General features: G+C 35.2%; 1 protein-coding gene across 2 annotated transcripts in view; it reads left to right on the forward strand.

The window, feature by feature from the left end:
- Positions 1–247: 247 nt before the first annotated feature.
- LOC149787508 (protein rolling stone-like) overlaps positions 248–25,324 on the forward strand; it is a 30,168-nt gene continuing 5,091 nt past the window's right edge. The window contains exons 1-3 of one of the 2 annotated variants that reach the window (XM_089973627.1): positions 251–477; positions 19,368–19,590; positions 22,218–22,328. In XM_089973627.1, the coding sequence (XP_089829753.1) occupies positions 388–477; positions 19,368–19,590; positions 22,218–22,328 (424 nt within the window). In that variant the 5' untranslated portion in view covers positions 251–387. Of the gene's footprint in view, positions 478–19,367; positions 19,591–22,217; positions 22,329–25,324 lie in introns of both variants that reach the window. The other variant, XM_089973628.1, reaches the window with a different exon arrangement.

Consider the following 25,324-nt stretch of genomic DNA (forward strand, 5'->3'; position numbering starts at 1 on the left):
CCTAAAGATGAAAAGTAAGTGTCCCATAATATTAGATCTTTAGGAAATTAAAGTATTGACTTCAATGTAACGACCACTCATTTTCTGGGATAAATTACTCTCTCTCTCTCTCTCTCTCTCTCTCCACGCGTCATTACAGATGCAGTAAAGCCTGTATGTCATGTAGTCCTAACTCAATTGTAAACGGCTTTCAGTACTTGAATAAAGGTACTTCAACATAAAACACGGTCATGCGTTTACGCACTTTACCCCTGTATAATTACAAGTAATGTTGTTCTTGTGGTCTTATTTTCGTTTCAGTCACTCAGTTGTGAGGGCCAATCCTTTTAGTTCATGCCCTGGTGACTTGAAAGTTTGGACCTCAGGAAAAAGAATATAAGAGAGACAATGTGCTCTAAAGAGGGCATTCGGGAGGAATTCCGTCTGAAAAATGTTGGATTAACTCATAATAGTCCTAATCTGTTTTCGACGTTGGAGGTATCTCTCTCTCTCTCTCTCTCTCTCTCTCTCTCTCTCCTACATTGCTAGGTAGTGAAATTTCTTCATGCTGATTGTATGTAAATATGCCAGTAAATTTCACAGCTTCCTTAAATCATCATATAACCAATCACTTTTGAGGCAAAGGCGTATAGGCACCATACGAAATGTTGTTACTGATGTCCTTATCATCGTCGTTATTATTCCAAGTCTCGTGCCTACCTATTCGAATCCAATTATATCCTATTGATCTGTTCGAGTCCTGGTTTCACTTAAAGAGTACCATTGGTTAAACGGAATATACAAAGAGATGTAATTCGCAAACTGTTCTATACAATGAAAGATTAATTTTTATTCTGAGATAAAATATGAAATCGAAATGTCTTTCTTCTACTATATTGAATGTTGAGGTGATGATGTTTTTGTATACCTGCCTATGGGCACGTTTTATCTTGACCTGGTACATTTTAAACCGTCAAATCTTATTCTTATATTGAGATCTATTTGTTACACCGTCACGCACGTGTTTGAAGTAACAAAGAGGAGTGGCCATCATTATTGTATCTTGTGATCGATTAAGTATAAATTTTACATTATATACCTACTTAAGTTAATCCATTGACCTACCAACATATTGGCTAACCTCTCTACCCACCTATTATCATAAACCCCTCTTACCTATGTACTTACCCGTTTATATGTACTTCCCTCATCTACAATTTGTCAAGTATAATATTCAGTCTTGCTCATCCATGTTTTCGTACAAGAATCTTACCATAACACGATTGCTTACCTGTTCAGGTGGAAAAAGTAGGTTATATCATTATGACAATCTTTGCCTCCAAAATATGTTACACAACGCATTACCAGGCATGAACTACGAGTACATTTACATGATCGGATACGAGCGATAAAGCAACATCGTTCTTCCATTGGGTAACATTTATATAATTATCAAGTAATTACATTTTTGTCCAATCAGAAGTCTATTTATCGTTTCAACTTCAATGTCAACTATATTTCAACCTGAACAAAATCTTACACACGAGAACACAAAAGAACGGGCATTTTCTCGATATACTCTAACTTGAGACGCATACAATTCTCTGATTATTTCTGAAATTCATTCTTAACCAGCTGAGTGGACCAATAATGCTTTCGCACAGTCCTATTCCTATAAACACAGAAACCGTTTTTAAGTTTTATTAACACCCGCTTGTCTGAGCTCACTATGAAAAGTCACAATTATTGCTATTATTACACTCCATTCGCCCAGACATTTACATTTTTGTTTAAAATATAATTATTTATAAAGTTTAATTCTTTGTTATCTTATTTATATTTGCAAAGTCTGCTTTCTGTCTAGGTTTGTAGATCTTATATCAACTGTGAGAGACAGACAGACAGAGAGAGCGAGATTGCTTTCAATGAACGGTACTATGTCATCGTTGAAGATGCTAGTGCATAATGTACAAAATATTCGCCTGAAACAAGATTCTCGTTATCAGAAGCAGAAATGCTTAAATAGATAACTAAATAAATAACTAAATAAATAAATAAATAAATACAAAACCCGCATTGACATAAATACCAGATCTTGAAGAAATTGAAGTATTGATTTCACAAATAATGAACAATCTCTCTCTCTCTCTCTCTCTCTCTCTCTCTATTAAGATCCGCATATCATTACAGCTGCAGTAATTCCGGTATGGCATAGGTCAATAGTAGCAGCAGAGAGGGTGAATTGACCACTTGCTGGAAGGTCCATTTTTGAAAAATAAAGCTTCCTACGAAAATGAAAAAAAAATAAGGTAAATAACGTCAAACCGAAGCCACTGACTGACCGAGAGTTTATCTAACTGGGTTAGTTTATTTTGTTACTTTATCTTCTTGTCGTTTGTGTTTTTCAAACTTTGTGTGTGTTTTTGTTTACCCACCTTGACACTTATTTGTGGTCGTACCCTCTCTGCTGCTGTGATGTGTGAGTAATTAAATCATTATTATATCAATAATGGAATCATATACTGCTAGATTAGCTCGAAAAATATTAGAAGCAATTAGAAAATATCTTCCTGTTCGTGATGCTGTCCGACAAAAACCTACAAGAACGTCAAGAATCTCAAGTGGAATTTATAGAAGGTATAGAGCAATTATTTAAACCTGTTACAAAGATTAATGAAAGAATTGCAGAAGCTACTGAATGTCTTCTTCCCATGTTAAAACAAACGGCTAAGCAAACTGAAAAGACAACAACAAGAACTTTAAAAAATTTTAAAAAATTAAAAGATCTTCCGGTGTAATACCTGCTGCTCAACCACAAATTCTTGAGGGTGCTGTTGGTGAAATTCGTGCTATGTAAAAGAAGAAGAACCAAAACCAAAACCTATAATAAGAAAAGAAAATATTGAATTGATTAATACATTTTGATAAAGTTTCATTAAAGATTTTATTGATAAAGAAAACGTTAAAGAGGAAATGTACATAGTGTTGCAGCGATGAGTTTTCTTCAAAAGTCTGAAAATTTGAAGCCTACATATGTTAGCGTAAATATTAATAATTTTCATAAATCAATATATCGTATATATTACAAAAACAGGCTAGAAAGCTTGAGCCAAAATATAGAGAATATATTGAAAAAGTAAATAATGTTTATACAGAGTTATTTAAACTACAATCTCATCCTGAGCCACAATCTCAACCAGAAACTGAAGTTGATGTTAAAACTAAAGTTACATCTTAAGGTTTTTTCACTATTAAAAATTCAATATACAATGAACTAGTAAATATTGCTGCAGAATATAACCAAATAAATTAATATGTAATACTTAAATATGCTAGATCTTGGACAAAAGATTATTGGATTAAAAATGTATATTTCATCAATTATGGTCTTAGTTCTGTCATCGATGATGACCAAAATTGTAATGAATTTAAAGATAATGTAGAACAGCAAGAAGAATATGATGAAGAATTTGGCACATCTCCTGGTGCTACTGGAAGCGGTTCTTTTACTCGGTGAAGTAGCCTTATTATTTGTCTTAACAATGTTCTTTCTGATGTTGAACGATTAGAAATTCTGATTGGAGGAAAACGTGCTGGAAAAAAATTCTCCAGAAATTGTTAAGGAACTTTCTGATATTTGTCGAAGATTATTTACAGCCGGTATCATGGATATTATTGTGTATCGATCACTCGTTAATGAAATCGCCAATAATTATTACAGCGATTAAAACAGTTAATTTGTCAGTCCGAGGCTGGTTGTTTATTTAAGAGAATAGCTTCAAAAGCAATACCGATTGCAAAACAATTAGGAATGAAAGCTATTGACGCTGTTGGTGAAAAGTCATTGAGTTCTGTTGCTAGTAAAACATTTTCAGCAAAGATATATTAGCACGATTAATACGCAGAAACCCACAGCCAGTAAAATTACCCAGCCCTGAAGTTAGGCCTGCAAATGTTAGTAAAATAATACATCAGGCTGCAAAAAAAAAAAAGTTAGCGGATTTGGCTAATTAAGTTATACCTGCAAATGTCAGTAAGATAGTAATTCAGGTTGCAAATGAATCAAACAAAAATATAAATGCAAGTTTAAGGACATAAAATGGAAATTCCGCAAGTGGTCTTCGTGTTAGATGATAATAATTTTAATAAAAATGTTTAGACGTATATTTGATATGGAAGCACCAGTTCTTAAAGCTGAACCAATACGTGATTATCAATATTATTCTTACGACGCACGTAAAATTATATCCGGTTTTATTATGTCAACGATATTAGATAATATTATGGTCGAGTACGAAAGTCCGGTGATGCAACGACTGGTTCTCTCAATATGTCTAATAATAAAAGATCTGATCATTAATTTTTGGGAAGTCCACCAGCCATCGATATTAAATTCTCCGATATAAAAATATTACAGACAGTGTAGTATATACAGTAGCGTCTGGACAAGCTTTATGGTCACCACTTAATAAATTTATCAAACATCGCGCTGAGGTTACCGGTATATACAGGTTCTCAGTACTTGGCGCTACGACATTTACAATATCTACCACAATTTCACGGCGTTATCCACTAATTGGATCCTCTGGATCTATGTTATTGATGTTGGAGCAAAACGACGAGGAAATATTTACTGTGTAACTCAAAGAAAAAATGGCTTGATTTACTATTTGTGTCTTCGATTAGTAGTTAAATTCCTAAATTCCCACCTTAAAATATAATGAGCATTCCAATCAACGTTCAACGTATTGATACAATGAAGAACGCAAATGGCAAACAAAATTAAAACTGTCGTTGACAAATATACGGTAATAGTGAACTGCAGACGAATAGATGTTGTTGACACAATTGTGTATTCGGCTTCTGCTGTGGAATTGGTATATTATTATCAGTAATAACAATGACATCACCAGTAGTTGTAACAATCTGTGTTTCATCTGCAACAATTGCTGGCAATCTTAATATTATTGCAAAAAATATGTACATGAACAAATGTAAAATTGCATGAGCATATAAAAACATTACACACAGCGACGATGGCATACTCCAAATTTTCCTCGTTATTATCATCAAGTCTTAGTGATGGACAAAATATCAGATTTTCAGTTCATGGAGATGATTAATATTTACAAGGAAGTAATGACTGTGATAGAATCCACGCCTGATTAAAAAAATCAGGATTTAGACAATAATAATAATGATAATAATAATAATAATAATACTAATAATAATAATAATAATAATAATAATAATAATAATAATAATAATAATAAAATAATGTCAACTACATCGAATTACTACAATATATTGTTGTTGATACAACGCGGTCAAAAACAACGATGATATCAGCAAGTTCGACTTATCCTGAATTTAGTGTCAACTTTTCAATGCAATTCCAGCGAAAAGAAAGCGCTAGCACAATGACGATTATATTACAGATGGCCAAATATCAGATCAAAATCATTCGGCGGATTACCAACAAATAATTCACTGGTATTTGCAAATAAGAATAAAGATGACAGAACTCCTGATTAGCAAGTTATTGGAATTCCCACAGGCATTTCTCAAATCGAACAAATCAACGATGTATTTCAGCGTAGAATTAAATCAATACGGAAAGAGAATATAATGTTGCTATCAATGTTCATCAACCAACATTATCAGCTGCGATAGAAATAAATTCGCAAGATTATGTTGTATATATATTTTTCATCAATCCAAAGTGTTTTAGGATACCGGAAATTCCGCCAGAATAACAAGTACCACCAGAAGCAAAACTTTTTGATTTTTTTACTCACGAATTTAAAAAAATATTAAACCTCCAGAATATCGGGAAGGTTATCCGTGGAGTATTGAACGTACTTCTATTGCTTCTAATGGTACAAAACTTCCTGATTTAGGAATAACAATATATATGGAATATAATGAAGGGAGAAAACCAATCATAGACAAACATCACACTAATATGTCTGTTTTTCGAAAATATTCGGTCTGAATACTCTAAATCACTTATAGATCTACGAAATAAGTTTTCTTCTCTATCTCAGTATTATGATGATGATGATATAAAACAACAGATCATTGAAACAATACAACATCTAAACCAGGTTGCATCAGACCTTGAATATATAAATAAAATTGTCGTTGAAATAGAAGTTTTCCGAAATGCAATAACACTAAAACACTATTTTCTTAAAATAACCTAGGCAGATCTACCAAAATTGATACTGCCAGGACTTAACGCCGATGAGTTAAAAAAACTCAATTAACGACCTAATCATTAGCTGCATGGAGAAAAATAAATCCACCGGCAGGTATTCCCACACATAACAATAATCCGTACGGTGAACGTCTTCATATTTCACCAGGAATTGTTAATATAACTTCCACGATTGCAGTCAATCTATTATGTGATGCAAATGATGGCAGTTATCTTGATCTTGAAAACTCCAGTCAGGCCCAGCAAGGATATGTTTAATATACATGTATGCCTCAAGTACCTCCTGGATATTTGATCGTACAAGAACCCATTAATCCGGTTTATCTGCGTTGTCATAATCCGTTATCAAAAATACTTTTAAAACTTACTGACGAATCCGGACACCTTCTTGATTTGAAATAAAATATTCTGAGTATACATTTCTATGTAAGGTCATAGATCTTCACAACTGTGATTGATTTTCAATCGAGGAAATCAAATATATTGTAACAGAATTTAGTTTTTACTGATTCTAGTCATGATTTCATGTAAATGACATACATAAAATAACAACAGTCAGATTTTAGAATTTGATGGGGTATACGGTTCTCGAAATTTAGAAAATCTGTCAGCTTTTGTAATTTGATGTGGTAATAGGTACTAAAAACAAAGAAAATCTCATCAACATAAGAAAAAATTAAACAGTTCTGTAACAATAATAATCAGGTAGAATTAAAAAGTTTGAATCCCTTTAAAAGTCAAAGATAAATATAAATCTGAATAAATATTTCAGAATTTAAAAAAGTTAATCTGAATAAATATTAACTTTCACGTTTACAATCACTTGTCACGACAGGAACCTCAGTTGCCATAACTTTCATTTTCACCAGTGTCACTACTTTCACCTTCCCAATCTCCATCACTGACGTTGTTACTACAGTCACTGACAGCACTTATCACTTTCACAATCACTTATGACAGCGCTTTCATTTTCGCGATCTCCCATAATATTTCTCAACTCCCTCACACGCGTGTTAATAAACTATTTTGTTTCGTATTCGTGAGCTAATCCTGACATAATTTTTTTTCAATCGGGCATTAGAGAGATACGAATTTTTTAACTTCTTTATCTTTGCCTGTAGCTAAGGATTGGAACATAGACTGTTGGATAAGCCTAATGAATCGATACTCTACTGGGAATTTATACCTATCCTCGAATTGTCGTGTTTGTAATGATTGAAACTCACATATGAATTGTTTAATGATAAACCCAGCGTTGATGATCTAAAACCGATGTAATTTTCGAAAATAAATTATGTAACCGAACGAGTAATAGAACAATTTACAAACGCGATACGCGGAAGTAAATTAACAGATCTACGACGTGAAAAATAAAGAATGGGTTGAATCAGTCAAGGATAAAGGAGCTACAATAAATGATGTTGCTGAATTAGGAAAGAAACTAAAATTCCTAATAAGATTAAAAACAATAGCAGGAGAGATTTTATACGAATCGAAATATAAATCGAAAGGAGCTCCGATTAAAATTACTGATGATTGCGCGCATGCGTGGACTCATGTAGTAATCGAATTGTTAATTATGCCAAGGAGATATATTTGATTTTATTAACGAAATAAGTAAGAGTGATCCTGTATCAATATGGCTATTTCAGAGCTCCGATGATGGAAACTATGATCAGTTTATACGAAAGATTCAAGATATTTATCGCACAGAATTTCTCCACGAAGAAATGAAAGATATTGCGTCAAAATACACCTATGAAGATGTCATGCATGAAAAGTTGCTAGGTAACAGTTTTACAATTCCATCAGTCGAGGGTCAATTTGCTAGAGAGAAACATTCGTGGAATCCTACGAGGTTTGATTTTCTTAATGATATAATATCGATTTGTGTCGAATAAGGAATACCAGATACTATTACAAGGATTTTTATCTCGTTTGATATGAATTCATGTTATCTGGGAAGTTTCTTGGAATGGGAGAGTGTTCTAAGTATTTTGTGCGATTTGGACATCCAATGCACGAGATGACCCGAGTATCGATGAATAGACCATTACGAAATGTTGACCTGAACGGATTCGCTTGTATCGAGTCATTTAAGTTTGCGGAAGATCTTCATCCGATTTGTTATGTCTCGTTTGGCAAACATTTTTCAGAAAAAATGTGGGTGCCAAGAGTATTATTCCGATAGATGTTCGATGTAAAAAATATCATTCATTGTAAGTGAAAGAATTATATCATATAGTTCGCAGAACCAAGTTTGGTTACCACAACAAAAGAAATATTCTGTAGATGGAAATCCTAATATGATTTTGAGAATAAAATCGCGAAAGATCTTGGCAGAAAAATAATCGGTAAATTCACTCGAAGACGATCATATGATCATAAACGACATTGTACAAGATTAATTATAGATGATGCTGTACTCGATTTTATAACTGATGATGCAACGAATATAAACACATTTATAAGTCGAACTACCGTTAAATTATCGGACGAACTAAATTAGATACAATTGTGAATTAAACTGATGGAGAGTCACCGCAGTTTACACATTTAAGATCTTTAATGCTCGCGTACGTTTGCTAAGTCTATTATCAACTATAAAAATAGTTTCTGAGTTTGCTGTTAAAGTCGCTACGGAAACATTTGATAATTAAAGTTCAAGATTGCTGAAACAACTATCGGCACTTATGCATCATGGGATGAATGGAGGATAAAACAAGAAAATATACTTAATTCTGAATTCGTCGACGTTGAAATTAAGCATGTTTATTACGAAAAAAGTCAAATATTACAATTTTCATCTGCGCCATCAGTTTATGATCATGTGACCAGAAATAAGACTGTTTATCTTAATGGACCTGGAATTCGGGTAAAACAACTCGTGTGATTTAATTATTTTGGAATTTTGATATATCTGTATTAACACTTACACACAGACTCGCAAGGGAAATGAAAGAAAGAAATATTGAATCATGTTTTTAACACAAATTCTTTCAATGGAACGGAGATACACGGACTCATGAACGAATGGGCGAGAAATATATTCTAAGGATTATTGTTTGGGATGAAATATGCAACGTTTCATTAGAAACGTTAAAAATATTTCTTTGTTGGTTATCGACAAAAATACTGCTGTGATAATGTGTGGCGATCATGGTCAACCCCAGCCTTTAGTTGGATTGTCTCCACATAAATGGCTAAAAGACCGTGTGGATTATTATGAAGAAATAACTGATGATCTTACAGCGCTTGATCCAGAATTGAGAATTTAAGAAATCAAGCAGACTACAACCGAATAAAATTAAATGTAAAATAATCCGTGAAATAATTTCAGAAACTCCTATAAACAATTGTTTGAAAATATGAAGACCACCTGATTTGATAGTTGCAAGTAGAAAGATAGTTCGTGATACACTTCAAGAACAACTAGTTATGCTACATAAAGAACAAATCTCAAATCTACCCGTACCATCGTGGTATCGACCAACAGATACGCGACGACAAAATATTGAAGCTGATATACCAGGCTCGTCAGAGAAACAAAAACTTTTGTTGAAATATATTGTTTTAGTTCCTGTCAGTGTTGTTGAGAGCGCGTTATTTATGTACAAAACTCATTGGACTCTAGGATACGCATTGACAATTCATTCATAATAAGGATTAACCATCTCTATGTTTGCATCGTCGATGATCATATCGAATGGTAACACTTAGTTTATCTCTCAGTGTCTCGAGTCAGAAGAATATCTAAGCTGCGGAGGGTTATCATAGACTTCACAGAAAATGATAATCAAATTCAGGAAACTAACGATGATATAGTAAAAAACAAATTAGTCATAAACAGTGTGACACAAATTAAGCGCGACTTTGATCTCGATGATGGCATTGCAACAACGGTAGAATATTCATTGTGCTAGCTGTAAAAGCTGTAACACAGTAATGTTGTGTCAATATTGAAATAATAATTCAAGACAATTTACCTTGGATAGAATTAATAGTAATCATGGTCACACACGCGAAAATGTGATGCTGACTTGTCTTGAATGTAATCGATGTCGAGGTGCTAGTTTATAAAAGTGAATGCGGTGGTAATTGTGTGTCTTCAAGAATTACTTGTAATAGTTCACATACAAACCCAAGTTGAGGAGCAGTTGACTCTAGTCTGTATATTGCAGGTCTACCCTCAGATCTTACTACGCAGGAGAACATTTTCGTGTCGTAATACCACCTTCAAGGTCACCGGGTTCATTTAAATATATTACTGTTACATTACCTAGTACTGGTTGTTTTGAAAAGTCATGTCGTTGTATCGGTATATGTTTTTTGTAATCGCACTAACGGGTTTAATAGAAATTATACTAGTAATTTCATTCTTTACATTCAGCTATCACATTTGGTAATCTTGCAACCTATTCACGAGACCTCATATCTTTCTCAATTATTTCCTTTGCATATTGATATCCAAGTAACCGATCAGCAAGTGTTCGATTAAATCGCTCAACAATTGCCTGATCACGATGAACTGCAGTATGTCTTCGTCTGATTCTGACGTTATGTTTTTGCATCAGAGATGATACTGCACCAATAAATTCTTTGCCAGGATCAATCTATAATAGTTGTGGCCATCGTAAGGGTCTTCGGTGATAAATACATTCGAAAGCAGATACAGTTTCAGCTGCTGTTTTAGTTGGTATTAGTTCTGCTTCTTTATATCTGCTTGCAACGTCAACGACAGCCTACGCGTATTTGTATGTACGTGATTGACGTCTTCCAATTTTAATAGTATCGTGTGGTAAAAATAGAATATCTGCTTGATGAACTTCATTAGCAGTGTGGACATCAAAATGTGAGTACTTAATTTGTTTAGGTGGTGGTAGCTAAATGTGCCATATTGCCTGTCGTGTTAACCAACTTGCAGCAACAGAACGTGTAACATTTGCTGCATCAGCAAGTTTACTAATTGCTTCTCTACCTTTCCGATATCCTCTTGGGCTATAATAAATCGGTTCCATTATTTTATAATAATCAGTTTATTAATTACCGACCCCTAATACTAGCTTACCTTTCATCGCAGATCTTAACAACCACTTAGCTAATAATTCTCTGAAAGATTTTTTAAAATGGAATTTAACGACTAAATCAACTTCACATCTGCAATATGTCGTTGATATAAATAGTTTCTTATAAGCTATCTCATGAACTTGACATGCTTGAGCATATATTGAATACTCTCCAGGTCTTGGTTGATCTCGGTCGTCAAGTCGGATATCAGGTCGAGTTTCAGGACCACAATAATTATATCCAGAAAGGTATTTTTTCACAATAATTATATCCAGAAAGGTATTTTTTCTCCTGGGGCTCCTGGTAATGTTCCTAATGAAGCAGCGATCTCACCACCTGTCTTCGTACAAGACGAAATAAATTTATATTCATTTGTACCACATTTCACACACTTGCCTGTAAGTGCGCGGTTTTTATTATTGTTGTTAATCCACTTGAGGGGGTGAATGGTGTGCATCGAACACAATATAGATCCATATTATTTATTATATGTGTACAACATTGATGTGATTTATTTCTCAATGACTCGAAAGCAAGAGCCAGTAAAACATCATCCAGCGCTACAAAATTCTATCAAAGCAATGTCGGTTTGGTAAGACGCAATTATTATTTAATCTGATAATGAAATGGCTCAAATGGGATAAGTTGAATTTAGTAGCTTTGTCAGTTGATGATCAGAGATGTTACGATGTACTTAACATTTGTAATGAAAATGCAGTATTGTTGGATGAGGACGGCAATGATATTGATTTTATCACCGATATTGATGAAATCTCATCTGAAGATGACCTCGATCGATTTATTAAAAATATCGTGGTATACGATGATGTAATGTATGATACACTGTCAAATCCTGCTCAGGTATTTTCTCGAAGAAGACATAAAAACGCCGATTTTATATTTGTTACTCAGCTATATACACAAATATCTCAAGTGATCAGAGATAACTGCAATATTTTAGTTGTGTTTCATGGAGTCGTTACATACACTCTGCGTGATATTCATCAGACTTGGTGTAGTGAGGACATGGACATGATTAAGTTCAAAAACTTCTATTCAAAAACACAATCTACTCCACATGGATTTATAACTATACATTTACTAGTCCGAGTTTGCTTTGATCCTTGCCACCCCATTTTTGATATTTGAACATTTATGTTCGGGTGTAGGCTCAGAGTAAATTCCCTATGGAAAGGTTAAAATTGGCCGACACTATTTGGTGTCGGCATGGGGTAGCCGTTTACTAGCCGGCTCAGCAAACTTGAACGACTTTTCATCTAGATAGGATATGATTTATTTTCTCAGAAATTGCGATCATGGCATTCGTTTTGTCTTTAATCCGCTGACAGAGGAGACAAAAGTACATCGTTGCTGAAATTTGACTTTGTTCTGGCCATTTTCATTCCTAGTCACGTGACTACACAACTCTTGCAACCTACATGTCAATGGCATCAGAGGTCATACGGTCACGTGATATCAAGAATAAACCATGTATAGTGTTTCTGTAGGAAAACACATAAATGAGTCACGTAATTTTTATATAAAATGAAAAAACAAAACGTTCTCAAAATATTTATTGTGAAAATAACGACCGAAAATGTCAATGTGGTAGTCACGTGACACCAACAGAAACATTTCTGACACGTACTCGGTACTTCTTTAAAATGGTTTTCTCCGCCCTGCAGTAATACCGACATGTTTGATCGTTGTTCTCAGAATAAATATGTTGAGAATTAAGTATGCGTTATTTTTATTTACAAACATTAAGTGACGTATATAATATATCAAAATTCTTTATACAACAACTTTGGAAATTTTTGTATTGTCCGTATCACGTGACTATATGGCCTTTGCTGTCACTGACATGTAGGTTGAGAAATTTGTAATGTCATGGGACTCGGAATGCAAATGGCCATATCCACGTCAAATTTCAGCAACGACGTTCCTTCGTCTCGTCTCGTCTCGTCTATCAGCGGATGAAAGACATGACGAATGCTATGTTTACGATGTGCGAGAAAATAAATCATATTCCTTTCGATTTCATGCAGATATATGTAGACGAAAGGTTGTTCAAGTTTGCTAGGACGGATAGTAAGCGGCTATTCCAAGCCGACACCAAATGGTGTCGGCCAGTTCCAACCTTTCGATAGGGAATGGACTCTGTCCCTACACCCCAACATAAATGTCCAAATATGCAAAATGGGGTGACAAGAGTCACAGAAAACTCGGACTATAAATTTACATGATCCTCGATTCTCGATCACGATATCGTATAGGTCTTGATAAAATATTTAGTTGAGAGATTGATATAATAATGATTTAATTACTCACACATTACAGCAGCAGAGAGAGTGCGAACACAAATAAGTGTCACGGTGGGTAAACAAAAACACACAAATTTGAAAAACACAAACGACAAAGCTAATGTAACAAAACAAACTAACCCAATTACAGAAGCTATCGGTCGGTTAGATACTTCGGTTTGACATTATTGATCTTTTTTTTTTTTCGTTTTCGTAGGAAGCTTTATTTGTTAAACATGGACTTGCCAGGAAGTTGACCCTATCTGCTGCTATTGTAAACTGCATTCAATACTTGAATCAAAGTACTTTAACATGTCAGGTTGTCATCCGTTTGAGCACTATTCATGCTGCTGTCCCTATATAATTACATGTTATCTATAGATAATTACAACGAAGGACTGATCCCAAGAGGTCCCGTACTGATTGCATATAATGTTTTGGACTAACTCATAACTTCTCTCTCTCTCTCTCTCTCTCTCTCTCTCTCTCTCACACACACACACACACACACACACACTCGCGCGCACACATAGACACACAAAACACACACATACGCACACATGCACACATTGCTATGACAAAATGCAAAATTGATCGTACTAAAAGAAATTAAGTTAGTATATCCCCTATCGCTTTCAAAGAAAACTTAGGAGTGCTTATCAAACCCGGTAGAAGTTTCATGGAGACGACCATAAAATATTGTGTTTGTTGTCATCGTATTCTTTGTTCCAAGAGTCTTGCTTCCCTATTGTTACAAATTCATTTCCTGCTGACATGCAATGGACGCTATTATTAAAAGCTGAATATGCATACACCAATAAACGTAATTTGCAGAAAGTGCCATAAAATAAAGAGGTGATTTTGTTATGTTATATTGTTTGATACAGTATAGGTGATTTTGTTACATTGTTTGATACAGTATAGGTGATTTTGTTACATTGTTTGATACAGTACAGGTGATTTTGTTACATTGTTTGATACAGTATAGGAACCACGATGCCGAGTGCATGCTGACTTGAACCCAGCTATATTCCGAAAATATATATAGAATGATCATGTTGATGCTTTCTTTTTCAGTCTACTTTGGCCACGGTTTATTTTATTGTCTTCAGAATTGTTAGACTATACATCTATACATTACGAAGTATACGACCATTTCCTAGACACAACGATTATGTAGCTACACATGCACACATTCGGTCACAATTGAGCCAACTCGTCACGCGCCTATATCACTCGCCTTTTACGACATGTGCAAGAAGGTACATCGAGCATAATCTGTACACCCAAGTCTGCAGGGGCAAATTTCACAAGTTCCTGTGTTTTTCAAAATCAATCACTTCTGTTTCTGAATTACGGTATTGCGGACTACGGTCAAGAATTACTTTCCTCCAAACATGAAGAGCTTTACAACGTGCAAAACATACGCAACTCCGATTTGACAACGGAAGCGCTTCAATAGGCATCGGCAATTTTACGCTTTGCAAAATTACATTCTGACACATTTTTCTTAAACAATTGTGGTTAGGTTAAAATTCCTTTTAGAAGATATATTTAATTCATCTCAGTAAGTCATGAATACTATAGTAATGCGGCCGCGTGTTTGGAAATATTTTGTTTCTCATAACATACAGACGCTACCTTTGAGTTGGTTGGCGAGGTGATAATATCCAAAATTGGATAGTAGATCGCCAGGTTGCAGAGTCGCTTATTTAGCCCGCAGAGGTTGGTGGAAAATGATGTTTGAGACACTAACGGTTGTAAATTTTATTGTCTATCCTTGACCATAGTCTGTCGCAGGTCCATTATGAATCGTACCTCACCTCCGGTCTTTCAAAGTATTTACCTGGCACGATAACAGGTTATAAAGCTATTCATATGGGTCATGTAGGCGTTCAGTACGATTTCAGTAATAGGTGGTTGCAACAAGATAACCCGGTGGGATTTCGGATTTACTATACAACACTTTTAATGGTGATACAAATACAATGTTAAATGACGAATGACTTGAATGAAACAAAGAATTATTATTAATACGTGCGTGTAATATCCAAATATTGGATAAATTAAAATAATCCGCATTAACTAAATAATGAAAATACAAATAAATGACCTTGCACAGTACAAGGACAAGGGGTGGATGATTCGCAGTGATTTCACAACGAAAGAATGTGTTTACTCAAATAGTAAAACTGTGGTGTTTTACTCATATAGCAAAAATGTATTCACTCAAATAGTAAAATTATGAAAACAAAGGGACAGATGTACAAAATATCTTTACGGTCCCAAAATCATACTGGGTATTACAAACCCGAAACATTAGCACACGGCTAAGATATTTCATGTATGGAGATACACACTCCGTCACCAGCACACTTGGCTGCCAGTCACACTGGTTAGTCAATCAGTCAGTATTCCAGGTTGGTCAATCAAGCGATCGGCACCCACCAATATCGGTCAGCAACGCCCGATCACCTGCTACTCGACCAGCAACACTGTTCATTCAGCTCTATGGCTGCTATGGTTCAGCTTCACAGCTGCTATTGTCAACTTCTATGGTACCACGTCGACTCCGATAACTCTGATAACTATGATCACTCCAATCAGCTATACAGCTGCGACTCCGATCAGTATGGTCCGCTGAAAATACATATAACACTGTGTACTATGCATGATACGGGCATATACGATAAAACGTAATGACGTCATGTACGGTAAGCTACACAGATTACATTATAGGCACAATAATTACAAAACAATACAAAAGTTCAGAAGTGAACCTAACCGTGCCCGACAAAAATCCTACGCTACTAAACCTTTCTAAAAAATGCAGCTTTATATATTGCTAATTCAAATCTCTTGCTAAGACACAAACAAGAATAGAAAATATTTGCATGATACTACGTAAACCGAAGCTATGTAGAAAATGTACAACAATAAACGTGGTAATACAATAGTTATAACTTATACACAAGAAATTAGTAACTCACATACCTCTACATCTGAAGATTTGCAAGTCCTTAAAGTAGACTGCTCACTGATAAGACGTTCTGTAATGTAAAGATTTTGACATTAGGTGAGGTATTTATACACAGACGATGCCGCAATACATCGTATGTGCGCTGAAAGTATTCGGTTCTTCCCATCGAAAGCACTTTGCACGTGCGGCATAGGATGGACCTAACTCACTATTTCGAAATCTTTGTACAATATACATAAAATACCATCAGGTATCGTCGTACACATAGAACGATACCCGAGAACATGTATTTAATAAATAAATGGATTAATACAACTCCGTGGCAGTGGTATTTTTTAGAATGTGATTTCACATACTTTAAACGGTAATTGTTTACCTTATTTGGATCCTCATACATCCATATTCCTATGTAAGGTCATATTGTTCACTCCCGAGAAAAACGAGCGGCTAAATCAAAGGTAATGTATGTGAACATTTGTGAACAAGGTTAACCGAAAGTGTGATCAAGTACAAACTGGTATGAATGTCGCGCGCTATAATGTTACAATGAATGCTGAGAATGTGGGAGAATTGTACTACCTTGTTATTTGTTATGGGAAACCCGACATTTGTTTTACTTGGCTGAATTCTGTACCTGGCCAAGATCGTAAAAGTCCGTAGCGATCAATAATTTTGGTCTGGAGGATCTTTAATCACATGAAGAGCATTCAACAGTGAGTATTAAACAGACTTGGCTTGAACTATATTATAGTACATTTCACACCATCGTACATGATATCGACGTCTGTAGCCCAGTGAAATTTTAGGTTAGCGTCAATAAATTTTGCTTAAAGTAACTTACTCGTTTCTTGCACGAAGTGTTTCGACACCGTTCGCACCGACATTGAGCATAACACATATCTTTAAATATATGCTGCATCATGGTGGTCTATTTAGATCAAATTTTTCTACGCTGCTATTGCCTGTGGAACAGTCGATTTGTTTATTAAGGAGTGATCAGCTTCTTTATTCGGCCATTTTGCAATTAGCTACTTTTGATTTCAGTGCAGTATTAAATATGAACTCTTCCAGAACTGAGGATGGATATGACTGATTACTTGTACACCGCCAGCCATTTTCAACATGTACCGAATGAATGGTGTTCCGCTGTATATCAATATACATTATGTTTAGATCATTCGTACACGAAACGAATTAAGTAATTTTAGTAGCATTCCGAGATGCTCAGGGGAAAAGGCAATGATAAACAGACGCATATAGCATTCGCGATGATGTGTGGAATGAGCTATAGTAATAAATGTTAGAAAAATAATTCAAATTTAATTTAACTTGAGTAAATGCGTCTACATGACCACGTATACATGTGTTTTATCAGAGGGTTGTTTAATCCTTTCATACTTTATAAATTTCAAAACACTCCTAGTTCAATTAGCACAAACAGTTTTAATTAAGAAAAATAAAATCAAAGGGCGAGTGCGGTATTAAAGAAATGTTAGTAGATGGAATAAACATGTGTGCGTCATAAGGTGAATGGTTATGACGTGGATAATCGCGCAGGTAAAATAAAAGTCGGTACATCTATTATTCTGGACAGTACTCTCACATTGCACCAACATGTGATGAACATATGTAAGGCTGCATATCTTGAGCTGAGACGCATCACCTCAATTCGCAAATATCTTTCAGTTGATGCCACTAAAACACTTGTGTGTTCATTAGTACTTTCAAGACTGGACTATTGTAACTCAATTCTGTCTGGTTCATCTCAATATCTGCTCCAGAAACTTCAGAAAGTTCAAAACACAGCTGCTCGGATCATACTTAGAGTACCACGATCAGAGCACACATCCCCGCTGCTCTGTACCCTACACTGGCTATCCATTCGATCCAGAATCAAACACAAAATTTGTTCTGTGTGCTACATTTCACTGTCGGACTCTAGTCCAACATACCTATCTGACCTCACCCATGTCTACACACGAGCAAGATACTTACGCTCCTCTTCTGACAATCGTATACTCATTATTCCCACTATGAAAACAAAGTCATATGGACAGCGTTCTTTTGCATACCAGGGCCCAGCAACGTGGAATGAATTGCCCACTGAACTTAGACACAAAGACAAAGTGATCACATTCAAGAAGGCTCTCAAAACTCACTTATTTCGACTGCAAGAACAAACTTAAAGACTTAATAATGCTTCCTACCTGAAAGATTCTCAGCATGTTTTTTATTTTTTAATGTTTTTCTAATTTCATGTTGTTTGTTTTTGTAATAATATTATTATGTTTCTTATCTTATAGGTGTTGTCTAATGTTGTAAAGCGCTTAGAGCTTCTAAAGATTAGGCGCTATACAAAGTCCTTATTATTATTATTATTATTATTATTTAGCACTACACCGCATATTTTAACTCTTGACCCTGATCACGCATGCGCGACTATGACGTATAATGGAGAAGTAAGATTTCCTTTGGACATCTCAGTGTTAGAAACTTGAAGTGGCCAAAAGTGATGGACAAACGGATGTATCAGAAGATATGATCCTCCCCCCCCCCCCCCCCCCCCCGGAGTTGTTTGCTCACTGCTGAGAGATAAGCGGGCATTATAATATATAGGTAATGATAGATCATGCTTCTCAAAAGGATCGCAATAAAGAAGCGAGGTAACGCATGTTACTGAGATGCTGGTGGGGTTGGTGAGCATACATAGGTAAGGGAACGCGCAAAATAGTAATGGGAACGGTTCCCATGGCATTAAACCGCTGGTTAAAGTCAACAATAGTTAATTTGATTATATTCCTTGCTTTCAATATTCCAGTGTGGAACACTGTTAGGTCATGTGATCTGGTTGGTGCCATGGATTCCCTACTTCTGGGTGACGACAGTGGTTGATGCTACTTTATTAGAATACAGAGGCTGGCAAGGTGCCAAGTGGCTCACTTTACTTAGCAACTGGGACTACCTTCTGTTGGATATAACGTCTGCGTTGGATATGGTGTGTGCCATAGTCATAGCTCGTAGAAGAACGGATATTGTGAAAGGTAGTGTGGAAAATTCTCATCTGCGTACATTTCACTTATATTTAACCTCATTTTCATTCTCTGTATTGAGAGGGGTCAAATGAAAGCTGTAGTCCTACAAGTAAGACAGCACATTTTGATTTTGTTTAGGTGCTATGTCTTACTTTCCAAATGACGGCCTTGTATAGTGTGTTCCGGTGTCGTTGACATCGGAATGAGTAATCAAAGTTTCAGGAACATCTCACACACTTAGAAGCCTGTATCGACATTTTTCCACTAATTTATGTGTAATTAATATACTTACTGTGGTGTCTTTATCCTGGTGGAATGAAAATATGACACAAGCAAATGGATGCATTTTCACATTCCGTGGACATACATTTGAATTTGTTGCAATACGACGGTAGTCGAGGTATGCCGAAGCAAGTTCAAGTAGGTTCATGTTGGGGATCTGTTTCTTGAACGAAATAAACCGTTGCTTATAGTTCCAATAGACATAATATACTTTTTATTCGTTTCGTTAAAAAATAATATTTCGAATGAACCCGATTTTGGCATTCTCGGCTTTCATCGCTTTCCAGCCAACTGAAATGTAGGCCAAACAAACTTGAAAACGGGTCCATTTCTTTTGTGAGAATTTGAATTTATTAGAGAAAAGGCATCATAGTAAGTAAAGTCTGACTAAAACATTATAACTTTACTTTGTAGAAAAGCGTCGCTATTTTAGTTGTCAGTTGTGTGAAATTTACCTGAAAATTTTACTTTCGTGACGATGTTAGTCGACGTCAAACACACTACACAGCGCCGTTAGTTAGGCTGTAAGACCCTGACGCCCACAACATAATATCAGCGTCAGGTCTTACACGTAGGACTAATGAAAGCTGATGCTATATTCAAACGATTATTGCACTCTCTTGGTACAGAAATTGAAATGAATGTTCCATAACTGAAATGTGAAATGATGTGCAAATCATCGTCGACAGGATCTGAAAGGATACGTATACTAAATAGTCACTGTGTTCCAAGGAGTTTCTGCTTTCCCACATAGACCGGAAACGAATTGTCTTGTGACTGCAAATAGTATCGCAGGTTTCCATGGAATTGGGGAAAGAAACACACACGCACGTACACACAAATATATATATATATATATATGTGTGTGTGTGTGTGTGTGTTCGGCATCTGAAGATGAAAGTATTGAGCATTCACTATGTTCACGTAATACTAGTTAATATTTTCCTTATTTTTGCTTTCAACCCAAAATAATATACCTCACAATTTTGTAACCTTAATAGTTCCATAGTTTGATGAGATCAGCACACATTATATATATATATATATATATATATATATATATATATATATATATATATATATATATATATATATATATATAACAGACAGAAAGGAAAGTGCTATCCCTGGATTCTATAGAAGAATGCTTGATAATAGTGGGCAGAATTATTATTTTAATACAAATAATAATAAAATACAGGTTAGACATTTTTAATTCGTACTCTACGGAGATTCGAACCAAATTCCCAGGTAAACGTTTACCCGCGGACCTGGGTTCGAATCTCCGCAGAGTACGAATTACAAATTCTCTAACCTGTATGATAGTATTATTTGTATAATATGTCACAGCCTTGTAACTACACCTAACTTTATTGATGGATTTTTGTGTCACGCTTACTAAATATTGCGCTCGTCACATGAACGTGCTCAGTTTGGTAAATAAATAGGCCTATTCCATCGCCATTTTTGAATGAACTGTCACCTCTCATGACCAGTGTCCCTCTAAGCTGCGCCCCCTCGCATCCGCGCAAGCTGCTCAGACATTCCTTCGTAGCAGATCAAAATTACCAAATATTCAATCCAACATTATTTTTTGCAATTTATAATGATGTTTTATGATGATCTAAAAATTGTGCTCAGTGCCTTACGCATAGCGCGCACATCTGCCATTTGCTTAGAGGGAACGTTGCTTATGACCTGTTGCTGGAGGCATCTATTTTCAGAGCTGGCTTGGTGAGATACAATACATTACACCAAAGTCGGTCAGGGTTGCTTAGATGGGGTGCGATAGAGGTCCCATGCTGAACAGTCCTTTAGCTAAGTGAGCTATATAATCAAAATTTATATATTTCTAAATGAACAAAAATATTGTAAGTGTGTCAGTCAGAAATGCCTGAAAGGAAATGAATACTACATAGGAGCTGAATGACTAACACGAATGTTTCAACATACCCATCCACAATGTGTAAAGTCCTTGTGCTAAAAGATGCATTTCACGTCGGATCAGACCAAGCTAAAAGGCAACACTGGTCAGACCAACAGAAATCAAAACATATAATTCCCATTTATTATAATTGTGAATTTGCAATTGCAGTCTTTCGCGTCATGTTGACAATAATTTAAAATTGACTTTGAGCGAATTCAAATCCGAGCCATCGTTTTATCCGTCACCGTGTAATATTTATTGCACTTTGTGCATCAGACCTGCAATTTACACTATAGAATGTCTTCGAGTTAGACAAGTTTGATCTATTAGCATTAAATTTCATTTATTTTGTTATTAGCTTATCTTAGACATATCATACTTTACTTGTGATAATTATACATGTTGTATTGCTTTCTGTTTTCTGCAGGTGAGTGCAGAGAGACACCATGGTATTTAAAAGTTTTGTGGATTCTTTACAACGTCATCAACACTGTAGCCATATTTGTTACACTAATGTATTGGACTTTATTGCCTCCAAGTGAGTTATGTGCAGCAGTCTCTTTTTGCACAAAATCTCTCTCTCTGTCTCTCTCTGTCTCTCTCTCTCTCTTTATATATATATATATATATATATATATATATATATATATATATATATATATATATATATATATATATAATATGGCGAATAACAGTCCTTTCAAGTGCACTGGATCCAACAAGGGATCACGTATGTCAGGGACTGATTAAGGTAATTGCAATAAACTGACAACGAACAGTGCAAAACTAGTATCTAACAAGCCTGAGTGCTTTAAACTGTAACTGAGTCTTTTTAAAAAGCAAATACAAAACAGAGAGAAGACAACAACAACAAAAAAATCCAGAAAAACCGTTGAGGCTACAGAACTTAACATTACTGTTCCTACAGGGATAAAATATTGAAATTGTTATGTTTTAATTAGTTTACTGTGATGAAATAAATAGATACCAACACATAGTCTTACACTTTGAATAGCGAAAAACTGAACATACATAGTTCCAACAAAACCTGCAAAACAGAGAATGTCATCACACATAAGAGCTGTAGCCTTCAGTATACCAGAGAAACTGAAAAGCTACACAAAAGGATCGATCTTCATAAATCGGATTGGATGACAAAGAAGCTGTACATAAGTCCAGTGGCTGAACACTTCTCCTCCTTTGGCCACATTTGCAGTGGTATAGCCCTGATCGCAATTGCTCACAACCCCAAATGGAACTCCGAAACCAGGAAAGAAAATGAATCTTACTGGATACGCTGCCTATGAACATTGAAGCCACGCACAAATAAAATCATCTTTTAGCAGCCGACAAATTTTCTTTTAAATAATTCTCTAAATTTGCTTATTAGTCACACAATAGCCTATAATTACTAATATAACAATGAAAAATCCAGGATATAATTTGCGGTCACATAAATTTACATACAATAACAGATGGCAATAGGGCTCATTGATTTCTTGGCAAGTATTTAAAAAAAATTCAGCATCCGCATCAAGCTGGAATAAACTAGTTCAAACATTAAAAAGTTCAAGTTTTTATTCCTGTAGAAATATTGAAGTAAAGTTTTGTAACTTAACATTTCTTTGGAACAGTAGTCTTGTTTATGATATGTATGTGAATTGAAAAAGACTCCTTTAGGGTCGAAAGCTCTCGTGCTAGTTAGGTACCAGTTCTGTAAGAACAGTAGTAAATGTTTTCTTCTCTGAACCATTTACATAAAAGAATTGTAGTTACTAAAAGTATATGGTGTGACTCTACATAATGCTCAATTTTTGCAACCGAAAGGTGCCTTGATGTGTCAAACAAATCTCATTTAGGACTATATCTTTATTAATTTTCCCGTTAAACACAGAACCAGTACCATCTCACATATTTACACTCACAATGTATAAACAGTGGTAAGTTTGCGCGAGTGACAGAAAAAATGGCCAAGTGCTTTTTGTAAGAAAGTCTGTAAAACTACGAAACATGTCATTTGCAATAGATTTCTGCCTGTAAAGATGTTTAAATAATTTGGTATACTGAGCATAAAAAGGGAGACATAATTAGAGTCACAACCTGGATGTGTTTCCAATAATTTTATCCATACGAACAGACCAGTTCAGTCAATTCTACTTAGTAGTATTAGAAATCAAACTGTTCCAAGGGCGTAGAGATTGGCGACTTCTGGGAGGAAAAACGACTTAAGAATGCGAACCCATGTTATGATGTTTTGTGATGATTTTCAAAGCATAATATGGTTTGAGTTAGCTTATCAAAGCCCAATGGTAATCGTGCTGTACTTCCGTTTTACGTGTTGATTGGTGCTCAGTAAACAGTTTGATTTCTGCAAGATAACTTTACTGGAAGTCGTTGGACTTGAACACATTTGCTAGGCAACATTTTATGGAAGATATCTCGAAAGACCTCACATAAGGGTTCATGACTTTAATTGTCTGCCCGGCTGTTTTAACTTGGTCATTAGATTTGCACGAAATTTTGCATGCAACTTTACATTCATGTGACCTTGAACAACTTTGATTTCCAGCGCTGCATAACAATATTTACAGGAGTTGTGTCCCATTATTATTCATGCACCTGATTTTGTTTTCCACAGCATAATTTTATCAAGGCTTGGTGGATTTCAGCTAAATTTGGTATATTGTTTTATCTTGACGAAATCTTCAGTGAGGTCCATTTCCCGCATACTACAAAAACATTTAGTAAAGTTTGATTTTAACCGAATTGGGTATGCAGATGTATGTTGATGGGTCAGTCAAGTCGACATTTTCGAACGTTCCACATTAATATTTACATGACCTATCTCTCTCGCACACCCACCCACAAACTCACCCCCATATATATATATATATATATATATATATATATATATATATATATATATATATATATATATATATATATATATATAAACACCGATTTTGTCTATCTTCCTGATCATGATTTTCTCATTATAATGTTACGGAGGTTTGCTGGAATTAAACCAAATGTAGAATACGGCATTAAATTGATGAGATCATTTTACCTTCGAATGAGTTATATTTACAACATTACGCCACATAATTTTCAGGAGTTATGTCCCCGGAACCTCCAGCGTTCTTGATCGTGGTCTCCACAACAAAGCTCTGCGAAGGTTTAATAAACTAGTTGACTTCGATTTTTTTCAGCACCACACGATATAGTTTATGGTAGTTTTGCGTCTGATTTCCTGTCTTAATGGCATTGGTTGTCAATCACTACTGTACCAAAGATTTTTGCTTTTCTGATAAAGGATTGTGTGTAGCTTTATTTTGATGATAATTTGAATGGATACGATTTAGCTTTACGTAATATTTGCAGGAGTTATAGCTCATGCTGTCTCATCTACTTTGTTTTCTGCAGTAAAAATTTACGGAGCATATTTTAATTTTGAATAGATTTCCATTCCATCTTTATATTGATAAATCTTGAATTGGTTTCATGGCTAGTCTGCCAAGAAAGACTTTTCGGGAG

This window comes from Sinohyriopsis cumingii, chromosome 11, assembly GCF_028554795.1.
Source record: "Sinohyriopsis cumingii isolate HCF-2022 chromosome 11, ASM2855479v2, whole genome shotgun sequence".
Taxonomy (NCBI): Eukaryota; Metazoa; Mollusca; class Bivalvia; order Unionida; family Unionidae; genus Sinohyriopsis; species Sinohyriopsis cumingii.